Source organism: Oryza glaberrima, chromosome 6, assembly GCF_000147395.1.
Source record: "Oryza glaberrima chromosome 6, OglaRS2, whole genome shotgun sequence".
NCBI lineage: Eukaryota > Viridiplantae > Streptophyta > Magnoliopsida > Poales > Poaceae > Oryza > Oryza glaberrima.
This window is the reverse complement of record NC_068331.1, coordinates 16853764-16872362: the sequence shown is the minus strand read 5'-3', so window position 1 is coordinate 16872362 and position 18599 is coordinate 16853764. Positions and strand designations below refer to the sequence as shown.

The 18599-nt window shown below is 40.0% G+C and overlaps 1 protein-coding gene across 2 annotated transcripts; it reads left to right on the top strand.

Annotated features, from left to right (window-relative positions):
- The first annotated feature begins 11538 nt into the window (after window positions 1–11538).
- LOC127775698 (protein CUP-SHAPED COTYLEDON 1-like) lies at window positions 11539–15212 on the top strand. 2 transcript variants are annotated; one of them, XM_052301985.1, is made up of 3 exons: window positions 11539–11644; window positions 11823–12321; window positions 13008–15212. In XM_052301985.1, the coding sequence occupies exons 2-3, from the start codon at window positions 11830–11832 to the stop codon at window positions 13635–13637; spliced, it is 1122 nt and encodes a 373-aa protein (XP_052157945.1). In that variant the 5' UTR covers window positions 11539–11644; window positions 11823–11829; the 3' UTR covers window positions 13638–15212. The 2 variants fall into 2 exon arrangements, with proteins under 2 accessions (XP_052157945.1, XP_052157943.1); XM_052301983.1 differs by having other exon boundaries at window positions 11547–12321.
- Window positions 15213–18599: the final 3387 nt, after the last annotated feature.

Genomic DNA, 18599 nt, shown 5'->3' with positions numbered 1-18599 from the left:
CCCAAGTCTCCTATTTAGCTCATTGTTGAAATGAGCCGAGCCCAAGCTAGCTCGTGAGCCGCTTGTTTTAGTTCACGAGCCTAGGCTATTATATATTTATATCGATTATTTTATTTTTCATGGAGTTATTATTTGTCAACTTGAAATTTATTATTAAGATTCTGAAGAATTGAATATATAAACTTATTTAAATTTTACATGTGTGATGATTTGTTCTTGGTTTTTTTTAATAATTACAGAATATATATGAAGAGGTGTTTCAATAGGAAGGCTTGCAAGCCAGCTCGAGCTGGCTCGAGCCAGGAAACGAGTCGAGCCGAGCTCAAGTTTTAGCTTGTTTCCCTAACTGAGCTAAACCAAGCCAAGCCTAGCTTGTTGTGAGCCACTGCAAGCCAAGCCGCTTTCGCTCGGCTCATTTCCACCCCTATGCGTGGACAATAAAGGAGAAGCTCACATAGAGCCCACATAGGATGGCTATAAAAGGAGAAGCTCTCACTCTCAACGCATAACAAAGTGTAGTACAAGTCACTTTCATACTTAGGCCCTGTTTCTTTCAGCTTGGGATTATTATAATCCAGATTATTAGGAGTAAGCTGAAAGAAACAGACAACTTATTGAAGTAGCTTATTATAATCTGGAGCCCAACTTATTATAATCTGATAAGCTCATTTAGGTGAGCTTTTTCTAGATTATTGGGTGAAAAATTACCCACCATGCCACCCCACTCCCTCTTTAGACTTGCAAACCCAATAATCCAGGCTCTAATAATCTGGAAAGAAACAACTAACTACTTATTCTACTACAGATTATAACAATCTAGCTTATAGTAATCTAACTCAATAATCTAGATTATAATAATCCCAAGCTGAAAGAAACAGGGCCTTAGGCATATTGGTCTAGTAGAGTAGGAAAAGACTGTGGGGAAGCTCCAAAAGGAGTGCCCCAAATGGTGGAGTTCTCTCCAGGGGAGTTCTGGAGATGTCGAAACTCTTTCGGATCTTGTACCTCAATGGATGCTTCTTTTATATAAGTAAGTATTCGTGATTTCCTTTGGTATTTATTTTTTTAAATAAGATATATTCTGCTCATTACGGGTTCATCGCTCTATCTAGGTAGAGTACTTTAATACTCTATAAGCGTGACGTCAAGATTAGGGTAGTAATTAGTAGCATAGATGTGGTATATATACTAGAGGTTACATTTGTTTGTTGTGTGCTCTACGGATTGTAGAGATAGGCGGCAAGTGGTGACAACCCTGTCCGTCCTTTGTAATCCTCCACGTTCAGATACATCATAGAGTGGGAGGCCGGAGTCTTTTAGCAGACCAAGGGTAAGTTGGTGCCCGAAACAAATTGATAGAGTTTTATCTTAAACTTAAATTAAGATAATTAACCCATAGGAGTCTTCTCTATCCCCTAATTTATCATTTGGTTGTTATCCTTCAGAATGTTGTTTTGAGATTATGTACACACGTTCCCTGTGGATATGATACCTCGAATATTCTTAGGTAAAAGTTACAATTGTATCTGTGTGCTTGCAAATCATTAATAAATACGAACACTTAGCATTAGATAAGCTTTTTAAGTACAGTAGAAAAAAAAGTGAGAAGGAAAGTTCAGATGCGTGTCCGTAGTAAGTGCGGGGGCCGTGCACTTGGTTTTGCCGATGGATGGGAAATAGGGATTTTGTTTTTATTTTTAATAGATTTGATAGTTAAAATATTGGGTAATTGATTTAGGTAAAAATTGAGGCATGGATGTTTTTCTCTTTTCTCAAAATTTTTAGGATATTTCACTACAAGAAAATAGATTTTTGCAGACGGACAAAATACATTTTTCTATGTGGCCATCGGCCCCACCTAAGAAAATCATATTCTCAGACGACTTCTCAATTTTCGCAGGCCCTACATCCACCCGCTTGCGAAAATATTCATCGGGAAAAAACAAATCCACCCCCGCTACTCCCACCAATCACCACCATCGCCCCTCCGCCAAGTCTGGGAGAGGAGGAGAGCCGCACCGCACACTGCTACCTGAGTGGAAGGCCGCGCCGCCGCCGTCCTCCGGTCGGATCTGGAAGGGAGGGAGGGAAGGGAGAGGCCGCGCCGCCTCGGCCACTGCCGACGCCCTTCCCCCTCCGCCAGCTGAGGCTGCTACCGCTGCCCTCCTCTCCCCTCCGGTAGGATCTAGGAGGAGGGAGGGGAGGGGTCGCGCTGCCTCCACTGCTACCAGCCTCCCCTCTTCGCCGGATCTGGGAGGGAGGGAGGGAGGGGATGGGTCGCGCCGCCTCCACCGCTACTGGCCTCCCCTCTTCACTAGATCTGGGAGGGAGGGAGGGAGGCCTTTGCCGTTGCCAGTGCCCTCCCTCCGCTGAATCTGGGAGGGAGGCCGTGCCGCCTCTACCGCTGCCAGCGCCCTTCCCCCTCCGTCGGATTTGGGAGGGAGGGATGGAGGGGAGCAGTCACGCTGCCGCTGCCCTCCCCTGTGGTTAGGAGTGAAAACGAGCCGAGCCAAGCCTGGCTCAACTTAGCTTGCAATGGCTCGCAAGAAGCTAGGCTTGGCTTGGCTTGGCTCGGCTCGGTTAGGGAAACGAGCTAAAACATGAGCTCAGCTCATCTCATTTCTTGGCTCGAGCCAGATCGAGCTGGCTTGCGAGCCTTCCGTTGGAGCACCTCTTTGTATATAATTTGTAATCATTAAGAAAAGTAAGAACAAATCTTCGACATGCAAAATTAAATTAACTTTATATGTCCAATTCATCAAAATCTAGATGATAAATTGCATATTGACAAACAATAACTCCACTAGAAAATAAAATCATCCATATAAGTGCATGATGGCCTAGGCTCACAAGCCAAACAAGCGGCTCGCAAGCCAGCTTGGGCTCCGCTTATTTCTGGAACGAGCTGAAAATGAGGCTTGGGCTTTGCTCGTTTGGCATTCGAGCCGAGCCGAGCTAAGCGAGCTCGAGCCAAGCACAAGCTGAGCTCATGAGCCCAAGCTTTTTTTCCACCCCTACCTGCGGTCGGATCTGGGAGGGAGGGGAGGGGAGGGGAGGGCCACGCGGACCAACTACTGTGGCTGCCGCTGACCTTCCCCGTCCGGCTTTGAATATTCAACGGTATCATATCCGTAGGAGAGGGAGGGAGAGGAGGAGGGAAGGAGGAGAAGAAATTTGAGTAGAGGAGGAGGAGAGGGAGGCCGGATCTGAGGGTGTTGATCAATTGTTAGTACTGTGAACCGATTTTCATAGGTAGACCCTTATGAGATTTGCCTGTCAAATTAATAAAGGTATTTTCACGAGATCCGCTTGTAAAAATTGATTTTTGTAAGCGGAGCTAAATCTCATGATAGGATGGGTGGGAATTGTAATTTTTTTACTGATTACTTTAGTCGGTAACTTTTTTACTCCCGATAGGATGGGTGGGAAACACGGAGCAGGATGATGGATGACGGGAGAAAAACGGAAAACTCGGTGGTGGTTAAGAAAATCGGAAAAACCGGGATAGGAAGCGCTGTGAGTCGCGCCACGGTTTAACTGGCGCGCACCGCTTGTGTGTGGCGTCACGCAGCGTGACCCCGTGTGTGTGTCTATATATGTATAGGTATATATATATATATGGGGAGCGTATCCTATGCACACAGGCCCTCGCATGTACACACCATGTACACCAACTAAAAATTATCACAAAAAATTCTAGGAAAATTCATACATGTACTTTCAATAGTATTACATCTACGTGCAAAGTCGCATCTTCAAATTCATTCTACATAGAGAATAACAAAAAAGATAAAATTCTGACAAAATTGCAACCTTAAAACTGTCAGATTTTTTGTTTTTTTTGTTACGGCTAAAATATAATGAATTTGACGTTAAGATTTTAACCCTAGGTGTAATACAATTGAAAGTATGTGTATGATTTTTTCTAGATTTTTTGGTGACATTTTTTAGTTGGTGTGCACATGTGTACACGTGAGGGCATGTGTGCTTAGGATATGTTGCCTTTTCGTAAATGGTTATAAGAGGGTATCCTTTTGGTTCGCCTAGGAAAACGAAAGCCAATGTTGGTAAAAAATAGTTTTTCTAGTAGTGTTTTTAAATTTATTAGAGTGCTCTTATCTGGTTAGAAGTGTTTGTAGAACTTCCATGTAACAGCTTAGGAGTCTTTATGTAATGTTTCATTTTTAGTATATAAAATATATAATAGATATGTAGGAACGTGTGAAAAATTCAGAACAAATGATACTAAGAAATTTTGAAAATGGAGGAAAAATTATAGGAATATGAAGTAAAGTGTGGAAGATATGGTCAATATGAACGGTTTTTGAAAATTTCTTATGCTACTTCGTACTACAGATGTCATAGCATCTATATAATTTTTTTTCAGTACCTTTTAAGTCAAATTTGATTTCTATTTTTGAAAATTCATTAAAATCTATCTTTGAGATCCCGTTTCGTGTCAGCTTGAAATGTCAGGATCTCAAGACTTTGGGAGTTTGGGTCAAAATGTATCGAGAATGTAAACCTGGACATAACCAATTTTTGGGACCCACACATAGTATCAAGAAATCTTCATCAGTTCAACAATACGGTGTCCCAAATAGAATGGAATTCTTTCAAATTTAATCATATAGATAGAAGCTTCCTCTGTTTATGCGAAGATATATACTTAATGGATATGTGCGGTGAACTCGATCGCTTTCCAAGCTAGCTACTACTAGTAGAAACAAAACAGAAGTTTTTTGCATTTCATTATTAGCCGGAACATAGCAATTGAAGTCATCTCGAACGAGGAGTGTTACTAAGTGTTAAACTAAACTAGTCGTCAACCCGTGGGTTGCACGGGTTATTATTATTTGTATTACATAAAGAAGTGCATGTCAAATATGTTGGTAGTTTATAGCGGCATGGAATAAATATAAGAATTAAATTGAATTGATGGAGAGATAAATTGAGAGTCCAAGCTAGATTTGTATGACTCCATATTTATGAATTCCAATTTTATTTGGGAAGGTAAATAGTTCATGTTAGTTACAATTTGCCATCATCATTTCAATATTTAATTAATAAACTTCTAAGTAAGTCCAAATATATACAACTTTACACTAATTAATTGTGAATTTTATAAAATCTAATTCTAAGGAGTCAATGGTGTCTCATATCAGATGTTTTATTTAAAATGAATTCTCAATATAACATGAATTTTATGAAAATGATTCTAATCGGTGGCCCATTCTTTTTTAAATGTAGGGGCTCACTCATAGTGCTAGTCAGTACGGAGATATAGCTTATAAATATCAAATTTTAACAATACGTTGGCTATAAAATTTCAAAATATTGAAACCATTATTATAACACTAATTTTAAAATTCATAGTTCCAAAAATAAAAATTAGCTTTTACAACATTATATAGTATACATCCTAGGTAATATTTCTTGTGCTGCTATCTGTTTTCTTAGTGTAATAATTTGCAAATTTTGGAACAAATATAAGTATATAGTTGTACTTGTTAATATTTATGGTGGAGTATTACTGTAATATTTTTAAAATTGATAATTAGTTAGTTTTTTTAAATAGAACAATCAATAAGTATTGAGTTGTAATCGGTTTGATTTTGAGTGTCAATTTTAACATTTACATTAGTTAATTAATAATTTAAAATTAGAAGTTAGTCAGTACTCATGTTTGTTCTCCTGTTGGAGTTTCAATTTATTCTTTTGATCCTATGATATTAATGGTCTGAACTTGAAAATTTTTAAAGCACCATGCATCATTGTGCCCAACAGTAAATAATATAAGTGATAAATCTTATATAAATAGGACATCAGCACAGTTTTTGGAAAAAAAATATTATGTGACCTCTTCATCCATAAGTATCGTGTCAAGGCTAATAAGTTCATTACTGTTGGGATCCATGGTATCGCAAATTCTAGTTACTCTGACCTTGACATATCATTTCTCCCTGTAAATAACTTGAAATATATCACATTGACATATACCATTATTGATAAAAATAAAAAGGTAATATCCGAATTGTGATGCGTTTGTTTTATTTTCGACCTAGTTAATGTTTATGTGAAAAAAATGGCATGACGATGAAAATCACAACAAAATTAGCTTTGGCCTGCAGACAGTATATGTTTTTGACGTGAACCTACATACAGTATATGGATATATACAGGCAAGACATATGGAAAGTATAATAACTTGTTAGTTTCTAATTTGTATTCATGAAAATATAGATCAATATATGCTCTTTGATTTTGAAAACTAATATTAAATAATTAAACTCAATTTTTAAGTGAGCATTGAATTTTTGATAAAACAGAGATCTTTCAGTCGGAAAAAGATCTGCAACACAACTTATCAGTAAAAAAAATTAAAGATGTCTTGAATAGGTCACATAGAACATGCAAGTTTGACAGAAAATGCATCAACATAAGAATTGAGGATTTCTCGAATAAATCATATAAATTATACAGATTTCCTTTGTAATAAATTGCAGATTTAGATATATATGGCAACCACAGATGAATCTTCTTAGCAAGTTTGATCCTGAAGAAAGCCATAGAAGTTGTCATGCAGACGCTGCGGTTCACATGGTTCTACTGCTTAATAAATCCTTCAATGATTAAGACGATCCAACATCAGTTGTCGCTAAGTACATGCTCCCTCCGTCAAAAAAAAAAAAAAAAAAAAAAAAAAAAGGCAAACCTGAGTTTCCGTGTCTAACTTTGACTATCCGTCTTATATGAAATTTTTTTATAATTCGTATTTTCATTGTTGTTACTTAGATGATAAAACATGATTAATATTTTATGTATAATTGTCTTTTTAGTTTTTTTCATACTTTTTTTAAATAAGACGAACGGTCAAACGTTGGACACGGAAACCAGGGTTTGTCTTTTTTCTTTTTTTTTGACGGAGGGAGTATCTCCTTGCCTTCTTCGTAACATGTACCTGGACTCGTGGAAACATTAGATGATGGCGTCAGGAATCAAGATTGATTGATATTTTTTTCCTTTTTCAAATGTGCACTTTGTCGACGGTACCATAGATCGGATAAATATGATATTAAGGTAAGGCTGTGTTTAGTCTACATCAAAATTAAAAATTAAAAGTTTGGTTAAAATTGGAATGATGTGATGGAAAAGTTAAAAGTTTGTGTGCGTAGGAAAGTTTTGATGTGATGGAAAAGTTGGAAGTTTGAAAAATTATTTTGGAACTAAACACAACGTAAGTTGGTATAAGAATCTACACGATATGACATCAAAACATATTGGAGAGACTAGTGTAGCTATTATTCGAAAGCTTATTAATTTCTTTACTGTGTTCAAGGCATGACCACGTGATAGGAGTACTTAAGAAGAGTTACATCTAAGTTCCGATCATGATATGATAAACAAATCTTACTTTTTCTTTCCCAAGCTGACGCATAACCTCTGAACCGATAGGAAGATTGATGACCCGCATCCTACAACTTCAAGAAGTATTTGTAGCATACCCGAGCAATGGACCGGGGAAGGAGACAAAGATTATACTGGTTCAGGTCCCTCGTAAGGTAATGGCCCTAATCCAGTTTATATGAGATTGATATGTAGAAACCACATAATACACAGAGAATAGATGAATTCGGCGTTACCGGCGAGATCCTTGTCGAGATGGTTCGACGAGTTCTCCCGGCGAGTGGGCTTCGTGTCCTCTGGCTTCGTAAACTATGGTGGGTATGTTGGCGCTATGATTCAATCCTTTGAACCCCTATGGGGTATGCCTTTTATACCGTGGATTGCCTTAGTCTCCAAATAAAACTCGGAGACAACGAACCTTGCACTATATAGAATAAACTCAATCCTCTCCAAGTAAGACTCTATTAATCACCAGCCTAGAAGGATATTTTCTATAATATCTTGTAGATTCCCTTATCACATACGGGAACATACCGTATACACGAAGGTACAGCGTATTCGTATTTTCTATAAGGCGTAGGATAGAAGATATGTCTTATTCATAACCATGACAGCACTGAAAGACCAAATATATAGTTACCGAACAGGATGAAAGACAACTTGGAGTTCAGAGAGAAAAAGGGCAACCTGGAGCATTTCCATAACGTAGCTTTCTCGAGCTCGATACTATCACTATCTCGTTTTGCAGATAGAATTTGAGATCCTCATATTTTTAGATGCATCTGTTCTATCGTGTGGCCTTTAATCGGGCCCACGGAGTCACAAACCGTAGGTTATGTTTTATGATCTACGGTAGTTATAGCACAATCTATTTAATTAACGGTCGGATATTTCTGGTTAACATGAGAGCCTAAAAAAAAGCCCAATTAACATAGGTATAGATAGATAGATATAGAATTGAACTAGCAAAAATGTCCGTGCGTTGCAATGGGTAAAAAAATTCTAATAATAATATACGTTTTTCATGCATAATCATGTCAATGACAATGTTTCTATTTTAATGAGCGGCTTGTTTTTTTATAAACAGTGTTTTGTTTTCTTGCGTGATTTTCTCAAACCATTTTTCAGAAATAGCGCGTTTCGTTTTTTCCAACCATGTTTTTTTTGTTTTTTTTACTGGCGAAGAAAACCATATTTTTCTCCTTTTTTGTTTTTCTTTTCTCGTGTGTTTTTTTTCTTGTTTTCTCGCACGTTTTTTTGCTTGTTTTTTTCGAAGGTTCTTTTTTGTTTTTTTCTAATACAGGAGAATATATGACGAAATAAAGCCATGTAGTAGATGGCAAAAAAATCGATGGATCCTATCTGACTCAAGCGTCCATCAATTTAGCTTTTTTTGACACTTTTTCAGAGCGATTTGTTTTTTAATAGACGGTGTTTTTTTCTTTCACGGTTTTTTAAAACCATTTTTTTAGAAATGGCACGTTTTGTCGATAGTTTTTTCCTCGCATGTTTTTTATAATATTTTACCGACGATGGAAATAATTTTTCTCACGCGTATTTTTATTTTTTTTATTAACGATGGAAAACCTTTTTAGCGTGTTTTTTTTGCGCTTTTTTTTCTGACTTTTGCCTCACGTGTTATTTTTAACCGTTTTTATTTTCTCACGCATTTTCTCTTTTTAAATAGTTAGATTAGAGATAGAGAAGAGATATATACCGGTTAGAAATCAGATTTTGTTTCGCCCTTTCCAAATTTTTCTCTCTTGCATTTTTTATTTTATACGAACCAGCTTTTTATTTTTTACGAACAATTTTTTTTGCCACTTTCTAAGGGTATCGGACAAACTTTTTTAAATGTTTTTTCAGATTTTTTTTTCACTTTTATAGGAATTATACTTTTTTTCCGTTTTTAAAGAAATCGGATCTAGCGTTTTTTTTTTCACCACTTTTTTTTTTTGCCTTTTATATGAATCAGATTTTTTTTCCATTCGGATCTACAGTTTTTTTCGCCACTCGAGGAGAAAACTTTTGTTGTTATTGTTTTTCTTTATTTTCTTTTTTGTGCGGCTTTTATTTTTCTTTTTATGCACCTTTTTGCCTTCGTTCTCTTTCTCTTTTATTATTTTATTAACAAAAACGACCTCAAGTTCCTTATTGCAAGATTATAGGGACTTAAATGTAAATATAAAAATTACAGGGACTCAAATATAAAAGTACAAACCCAAAAATTAAAATCATATAAAAATGAGATGCTCTCGACCTGTAGATTCCGTTTTTACAAATAGATCTTCAATCCGGCACATCAATTTTTTTCACCAATCTAGAGTCGGACTTTTTTTTTTCGTTTCTAAGAGGGAATCGGATATAGGAGTCGGACTTTTTTTTGAATTGCATAAAACAGTATGCGTTTCGCTAGTATATCCATCACCTTTTTCAGCTATTTAGATTAACATTGAACATGTTTCAGATTTTTCTCTTAGAGTGAAAAAAAAGTTGTAACCTAAAAATAAATATATTTTCGCATGGGTGCTACTCCATAAAAAGAACATACCATTTTTTTATTGTGCCAGGGTGGTGGTTGTCTGGAGGTTTGGTTTGATTATGGCATTTTTTTTAACTAGTGCTTAAGTTTTGCTTGTTTTTCTTGGTAAAATTTGGCCACGTACGTGAATATTTTGGGTTGCAGCAATGCAGCAGATCTGCTTTGAAGTTGCACCTTTTACTGAGTACGGAGTAGACCTTGTTTAGGCCTGTTTAGTTCACATCAAACTTTCCTTCAACTCTCAACTTTCCATCACATCACATCACATGTAAAACTTTCCTACACACATAAACTCTCAACTTTTTTTTCAAACTACCAACTTTTTCCAAACTTCTTCCCAATTTCAGAAACTAAACACAGCCTTAGATGGAACTAAAACTTTTAAGTCCCTATCACATCGGATACTTGGACACTAATTATAAATATTAAATGTAGACTATTAATAAAACCCATCTATAATCTTGGACTAATTCGCGAGACGAATCTATTGAGCCTAATTAATTCATGATTAGCCTATATGATGCTACAGTAAATATTCTCTAATTATAGATTAATTTGCCTTAAAAAATTTGTCTTATGAATTAGCTTTCATTTATGTAATTAGTTTTGTAAGTAGTTTATATTTAATACTCTAAATTAGTATTTAAATACAGAGAATAAAGTTAAGTCTCTGGATTCAAACACCACCTAAGCCTTTTGCTTTACATTATACACACGTTTATAAGTCGGGTAGACTGAAAGATGATGATGGAGTTAAAACTACACGGATGAAATTTGTTAGATTGAAAAGCTCAATCACAGCCATAAAATTGTGAGTTATATTACTATAGGCCCTGTGTAGGGGTGTTTAGGAGAGAGGAACTTTAGCCCCTCTCTCCAAAAAATAAGTCCCTACAGAGGGACTATAAGTTTAGTTCCTAAAAACTTTTCGTAAAATCATCACATCGAATCTTTGCACACACGTATGGAACATTAAATATAGATAAAAAGAAAAACTAATTGCACAGTTTGCATGTAAATAGCGAGATGAATCTTTTGAGCCTAATTAGTCTATGATTAGCCATAAGTGTTACAGTAACCCACATGTACTAATGACGGCTTAATTAGGCTCAAAAAATTCGTCTCGCGGTTTCCAGGCGAGTTATGAAATTAGTTTTTCATTCATGTCAAAAACCCTTTCTGACATCCGATCAAACGTACAATGTAACACCTAAAAATTTTTATTTCACCGAGTGAACAGGCCCATAGTACCATTACCATCCATGCATGCGCAGAGGATCCCGTGGCCCACAGCCACGTCGTGCCAAGTGCGGCGGCCTGCGAGGGAGACGCATGAGAAGGGGGGGGGGCATGATGGATTGCAGGAAGCAATCGATCGATCAGCGATCAGCTCTGCACTGCCTGATCATCTCCACTCGTCTCATCTGAGTTCCCCCACGTCCACACTCCACTCTTCCTTTTCTTTTCTCTTCTCGCCACCCACCGAGCCGGGCCCCAGTCCCCACTGTCGCTGACAGACAGACACCCCCCCCCCCCCTCCCCCCCGATTCGTCGAATCCCACACATTTACTCCTCGTCACCCACCTCCCTCCTCCTCCTCCAGCACCACCGCCGCTACTAGTATAAAACACGGACCGATCCTCTGATCCCCTCAAGAAGAGCGAGGCAGCCATCGATCGTCGCCTCTCTCGACAGGTGGGGGAATTTAGTCGAGCGTTCGTACCGCTGCTCCTTCCATTCCATTCCTTTGGCTCTTGTGCAGCTCGATCCATCGCTGCTGCTCATTAATGGCGTTTGTTTGATTATGGAGTAGTAGTACTTTGTTTGTTTGTTTCTTCTCCTGTGTGCTTGACTGGTAGTATACTTGTTGCAGCAGCTGGATGGAGCGGTGCAGCGTGCTGGGGCTGGGCGGCGGCGGGGGCGGGGGCGGGCGGCTGGACGGCGAGCTGCCGCCGGGGTTCCGGTTCCACCCGACGGACGAGGAGCTGATCACCTACTACCTGCTGCGGAAGGTGGTGGACGGGAGCTTCAACGGGCGCGCCATCGCGGAGATCGACCTGAACAAGTGCGAGCCGTGGGAGCTGCCGGAGAAGGCCAAGATGGGGGAGAAGGAGTGGTACTTCTACAGCCTCCGCGACCGCAAGTACCCCACGGGACTCCGCACCAACCGCGCCACGGGCGCCGGCTACTGGAAGGCCACCGGTAAGGACCGCGAGATCCGCAGCGCCCGCACCGGCGCCCTTGTCGGCATGAAGAAGACCCTCGTCTTCTACCGCGGCCGCGCCCCCAAGGGCCAGAAGACCCAGTGGGTCATGCACGAGTACCGCCTCGACGGCACCTACGCCTACCACTTCCTCTCCTCCTCCACCCGGGTCAGCACTTTCCCCATTTATTTTCTTCACCTTTTGCCCATTGTGTTGTTCACTTCATCCTTTGGAAACTTTCTGTTGTTGTTCTTGCTGCGGATGATGTGTGCAACATATGGTAGGAGTAAGTCACGAGGGGTCTAGGGCACAATCGCTAGCTCTGTGCTTGCTTTTCTGGTGTGAAGTCATCAGCAGCGAGCTCCCTCCCTGCGCTGCTACAGGCTACAGGAAGTAGCATAGCAGCGCAGGGGTGCTGCGACGCAGATTGCTGCATACTGTACGTAGATATGGTAATCGGTCAGCTTAGCGCAGTGAAAGATCAGAGGCTGCAGCTTAGCAGGATACGAATCTTTTTTTGGCCTCAGGGAAGCTTATATGCAATCCAACGCATGAATGCGTGGATACATGAGAGCACAAGGTGTAAATGCATACTGTACTCCTTACGTATTTGCAATTTGCATTTAGCAAAAATAGATGCCTTGGGCATACATCTGCGTTTGTCATTTGAGCGAGTAAACCAAAGAGGAACAAAGTTCGCCTTGTGTGCAACGTGCACGCGAAATCGTAGTACTGTACTGCTGCTACACAACCTTGTACTACCCTTTTTTTAGTTCATGATATATATACACAGTTAAATTCGTGTTGCTACACAACCTTGATTCTTAATTTCTCTGTGTTGATGTGTCGTGCAGGACGAGTGGGTGATAGCCAGGATCTTCACCAAGCCCGGCGTGTTCCCCGTCGTCCGCAAGGGCCGCCTCGGCATAAGTGGCGGCGGCGGCGACACCTCGTGCTTCTCGGACTCCACCTCCGCCTCCGTCGGCGGCGGGGGCGGCACCTCCGCCTCGTCGGCGCTGCGCGCGCCGCTGGCCGAGGCCTCGCTGTTCGCCGCCGCCGCGGCGCCAGCCGTTGACGGCGCCGACAGCAGCAACTACGGCGGGGGCGGCGGCGGCGGCAGCGCCACCGCCACCGCCAACTTGGTCACCGGCCTTGAGCTCGTGCCCTGCTTCTCCACCACAGCCCACATGGATGCCTCGTTCGGCACCGGGCAGTACAACCCGGCCCCGCTGGCCGTCGAGCCGCCGCCGCCGCCGCCGGCCTTCTTCCCGAGCCTCCGCTCGCTGCAGGAGAACCTGCAGCTGCCGCTGTTCCTCTCCGGCGGCATGCAGGCGGGCGTGTCGTTGCAGCCGCTCAGCGGCGGCGGGGCCTTCCACTGGCAGTCCGGCATGGACGTCAAGGTCGAGGGCGCCGTCGGCCGCGCGCCGCCGCAGATGGCCGTTGGCCCCGGCCAGCTCGACGGCGCCTTTGCATGGGGCTTCTAGGCGCAGATCGACGTCATGACGCGCATGGGGCCGGCAAGTATGCCCTTCAAAGTGTGTGCTAATTACTACTTACTAGCTCATTAATTACTACTAGTAGTACTGTATTAATTAGCCTCTGATCTGTTCTTAGCTCAGGTTTTAAGTTCCTAGTAGGTGTATGGTTAAAGTAGAGTGAACTCTGGACTATGGCTAGCATGTTGTGATCGTTGTGTCATCTCACTGCAGTAGCAGGATTTCCCCGAAGGTGACTGATCAGTGATTACACAATTTTTATAGATTTAGTAATGTACGAACCAATATAACCGGTCTAATTAATGTATGTGTATCGGAGCGTATCTGTTCACAATCTATGAGACAGATGCATGGTTGTTTCAGCTCCAAACCACCATCTTTAGGTATATTTTCGTGCTGCATTTCTTTTTATACCAGTTTGTTAATAATGTGAAGATTCATTATTGCAACTGTAGGGAGTTGCAACTGTAAGATAGATTTCATCGCAGAAGATCTAGGGATATTCATGACAGCACGCTAGCTATTCAGGATCCAAATCCAATTTGTTCATCCTACTAACTGAACACTGGCATACATTGGCGGTGTTTAGTTCAGCGTAAAGTTTGGATTTTGATTGAAATTAAAGTTTGGATCTAAACTTTAAATCTAAACACAGCCATTGTCATTCATTTGGCTTGAATAACAAAAGTGACGTTGTCAAATTATTCGATCGGCATCTCTTTGGAAGTATTAATAGTTCTCTACAATACAAATCAAAGAATAGATAATCTTGCCAGAAAATGTAGCAACGTTCGAAACAACAATCTTGTGCAAAATAAAATAAAAAAAATCTTGCTATTGCCAAAGTGCACGGCTAAGATTAATTGGCATAGAATGAACATATACGATCCACCACCTGGTTACCGATGGTGTTAAAGCGTTGATAGTTCGTAGGTCATTCAGTTGGCCTTTGGCTGAGCTCGAAACCAGTTGCCTGGCTGGGACTCGTTGTGCACTTGTGCCATATGTCCATTAGCACATAATTAATCGAGTATTAATTATTATAAAATTAAAAAATAAATTAATATGCTTTTCTAAAGAAACTTTGGTTTAAAACACTTTTGCATTGAACATACCGCTTAATATTTAGAGAAATGTATCAATTCTTGTCTTGGGAGCCCCTACGGGGACACATGTGGACGGGAAATACAATATACTAGTAGGTACTTATAGTACTTACACCTTTGTGCATTTCTGTGCAAGAAAATAGCTGTTTCAAAACTTGGTCCAGGCCGAGCACCTGTTCAGTTATGGCCTAGCTAACGTTTTATAATTTCAGGAGTACTTTCTATAAAAATTGTCTTTTTCTTAAAAAGAAATCAATACTTTCCCTGACGATATATTTATGGTTCAACTCAACTATGCAAATTAATAATGCGAAAAAGCTATCAGTTAGGAGTACATATTGTTCGGAAAAAAATGACTACCAATTAGTATTTGGTGTCGCTATACTGGCTCTATGAATTTAAGCCTAGCCAATCTCACAAACAAAATTTGGCTAACAACAAAATATCAAGCGTATGTTCTTACCGTCACTTTTAACCATACCAAAATTTGGTATACTAAGACCCTATTTAGATTTCAACTTTTTCTTTAAATTTTTAACTTTTTTGTCATATCGAATTTTACTATACACACAAATTTTCAACTTTTCCGTCACATCGTTTCAATTTCTTCAAACTTTCAATTTTGATGTGGAACTAAACACAGCCTAACACCATCCTACCAAATTTGGTATAGCTCCAAAACTTTCCATGTACTTATAAAAACGGTACCAAAATGTTGAGATTGGCAACAAAGCGAACAAGCTCCAACGTCACCCCCAAAGTTTTACAAATGGCCAGATCTTACCATTGCCAACAATATTTGCGTAGATCATTAAAAAAATAAAAATTTGTTAATGCTATAATGGCATATACAACCAAATAAGCCCTTAATATGTAGACCGGTCCAGATCAACATAATTCTTGTCATTTTTCGCCGCCATGAAATGACGATAAACCAACGTCCAATATAGTCACCACATATAAACGCCAATGCTCCTCAAGTTAGGAAAAAAAATGCGATCAAATGGAATAAGCAATGCGTATTCCTGTTTTTTTTTAAAAAAAGTTTAGAACAAATATGGTTGTGTTTAGTTCAGCGCAAAGTTTAGATTTTGGTTAAAATTGGAGATGATGTGACTGAAAAGTTATGTGTGTATGATAGGTTGATGTGATAGAAAAGGACTGAAGTTTGGATCCAAACTTTGGATCTAAACACAACCTATGCATGATATTCATCTACTTGTGGCCACAATTTGGCTTTGTTTGTTGCTCCCTGGTTCCCAACTCCTTCATTCCGTTTCCCGCGCACGCGTTTTTTAAATTGCTAAACGGTGTGTTTTTTTTAAAAAAATTCTATACGAAAGTTGCTTAAAAAATCATATTGAACCATTTTTGGAAACAAATAGTTAATACTTAATTAATTACGTGCTAATGAACCGTGTTCCATTTTCTGTGCAGGGGACATGGGTTTCCAACCCAGGCTAGAGTGGCGTTAACTTGTCATAACACCCAAGTCCTACCTTAGCAAGAGTTTCTATCTCTTGAAATTTTTTTTAATTCTCTCTCATTTGATCCTGCGTTTTTCATGCGGACCATATAAACAATTATTTTATGTGTTTTTATGTATTTTGCAACCATCTACATTATATTTACACCTGTATTACTGTCAGAATCGTGTTTTTTTTTCAGTTCCCTGTTTTTTCAATCCTGCTGTTCGAATTGGGCCCTAAACCAAGGCCGCGGCGCATGTGTTAATGATTGAATCGGCGAAGATCGACGAATTGACAAGAGAGATCCTTGGAAACAAAAGAGAGGGCACGTTTATCCGGTGGATGGGTTTTGTATGGTCTATGGATGTATCATGGATGACATGAACCTGCCGGCTGTTGAGGGTAGTACTACTCCCATAGGAGAATGGAGTTGTAGCATTTGGTAGGCGGAGGAGTTAAAAAAGTCTACCGGGGAGGGGGCCTCTCCCCCTGCGGCAGCTCGGCTGGCACGGCATGATTCCCTTGCCCGGCTTTTGCATGCATGCGTCCATCCGCCCGTCGATTCCAACCGTCACTTCTCCATGCTACTGCCCATGGCCCCATGCCCTCCCTGTCACCATATGCCCTCTCCTCCTCCTCCTCTCTATACACCGTACGTGCGCTGAGTAGGAGTACTAGTAGGAGGAGTATTTTATGTGACGGAGAGGATGGCGATGGTGACGGGATGTGTAGACGTCTCCTGCTGGATCCCTGGGAAGCTACGTGACGAGGGATACTACACAGGGTTAATACAGGGTCCATCAGTTTCACCCGTCCGTCCGTCCGTCCGTTCGTCCATCTTACATCATGTCCCCTGCTAGCTGTCAGGTGCAGCGATCGGCTAAAAAGAAATGGAGAAATGGAGCGCGTTGTTTGGGCATTATAATTCCACCATAAGCCGAAATTACACAAAATACCATCCTATCGTATATCAACGAGTGGAGTGGTGTTCTTCGTTTCTCTACGAAGATGAAGATGTAGCCAGAAAACGGAAAATGAAAAATCAATTAGCACATGATCAATTGAGTTTTAACAATTATAAATCTAAATAATAGATTTATTTGATATTTTAAAGGAATTTATATAAAAAAATTTTTCACATCGAATACATCATTTAGTAACGTGTTAACAGAAAATAGAATCGTTCGAACACATCGAACGAGGCCTCCTAGGCTCCTACTCCTACAATATTCAGGAATCAGTACGTACCGTACGTTCAGTTGCATCGCATGGGCTGAGCCCTGTTAGGTGAATGTAGGTAGACCCACGGGCTACGGTGCCAACGACAAAGCTGCGCTGGGTAGCAAGCCCACTTCTCTTTTAATCACATGGAGCAGGCGGGCACTAAAACACGTTCATCCCCATCATTTTCGGTTAGAGTTTTGCTTATAAGTTAAATTTTAAATTTTAGTGCTTAATTTTGAAGTTAATTACGTGGTTTTTATCATATTTTATTCTACGGTAAATAAGAACCCGATCTAAGAGAGAACATGCTCTGATCGGGTCTTATCTCCGATAACCAAAGTCGTCGAAGTATCAATTATTACAACTAAAAATAATTCATTGTAAGATATTGTACTATTCCAATGATAACTTTTCTGCGGCAAATAACTGTATATTCTTGCAATGATTTATAATTGTTGTTTTATTTGATATTTTAGTTGCAATAGGAAATAAACTATCACAAAGAAACATTATTGTTGCAAAAAATACATGTTCTATCGTCATAGTTTTAATTTTTGTGGAAATTTGTTAAGTACATGGTTGTCGTAAGTTATTTTTCACTATTTTCTGTTGCCACGATCAATAAATTCGTCACAATAAAAAATTGCCATCTTATAATTTAACTTAGTTTTTTCATATGGACACTGTTCGGGGAAAAAATATATTAAAACTATAACTCTCAATGAGATCTACAATTTTATAGGTTATAGCTTTTTCATTTGAAATCTTTTGGATACTCAAATCCATGATTCAAATCTCAATTCGGTAGGCGCAAATCGCTACTACAACATACCTAATAGGGAACGGCCTATGGGCCTTTTCCCACCTTCCTGTCATGGCAAAATATAGAACCGGCACCTTCGAACACTATAGGTGCCGGTTATAGAGGAAAAACCGACACTTATACTAATAGGTGCCGGTTTTTTAAAATAACCGGTACCTATAGTATATTATAGGTACTGTTTTTTTTTTAAAAAAAAGTGGCGCCTATACTAAACCAAGCTGAGCCGGTGAGCTGATCAACTGTGTCCATATCTCTACTCTGCCCAATGCCCCACCCATCCATCTAACGCCGTCCTTATCTCTACTCCGCTCAGCGTCCCACCCACCCA

What these genes read in the sequence shown, in the direction of transcription:
- LOC127775698 (XM_052301985.1), top strand. Translation starts at nt 11,830, where the DNA reads ATGGAGCGGTGCAGCGTGCTGGGGCTGGGCGGCGGCGGGGGCGGGGGC. An exon ending in TCCTCTCCTCCTCCACCCGG is followed by an intron (nt 12,322 to 13,007) that starts GTCAGCACTTTC and finishes TGTGTCGTGCAG; the next exon opens with GACGAGTGGGTGATAGCCAG.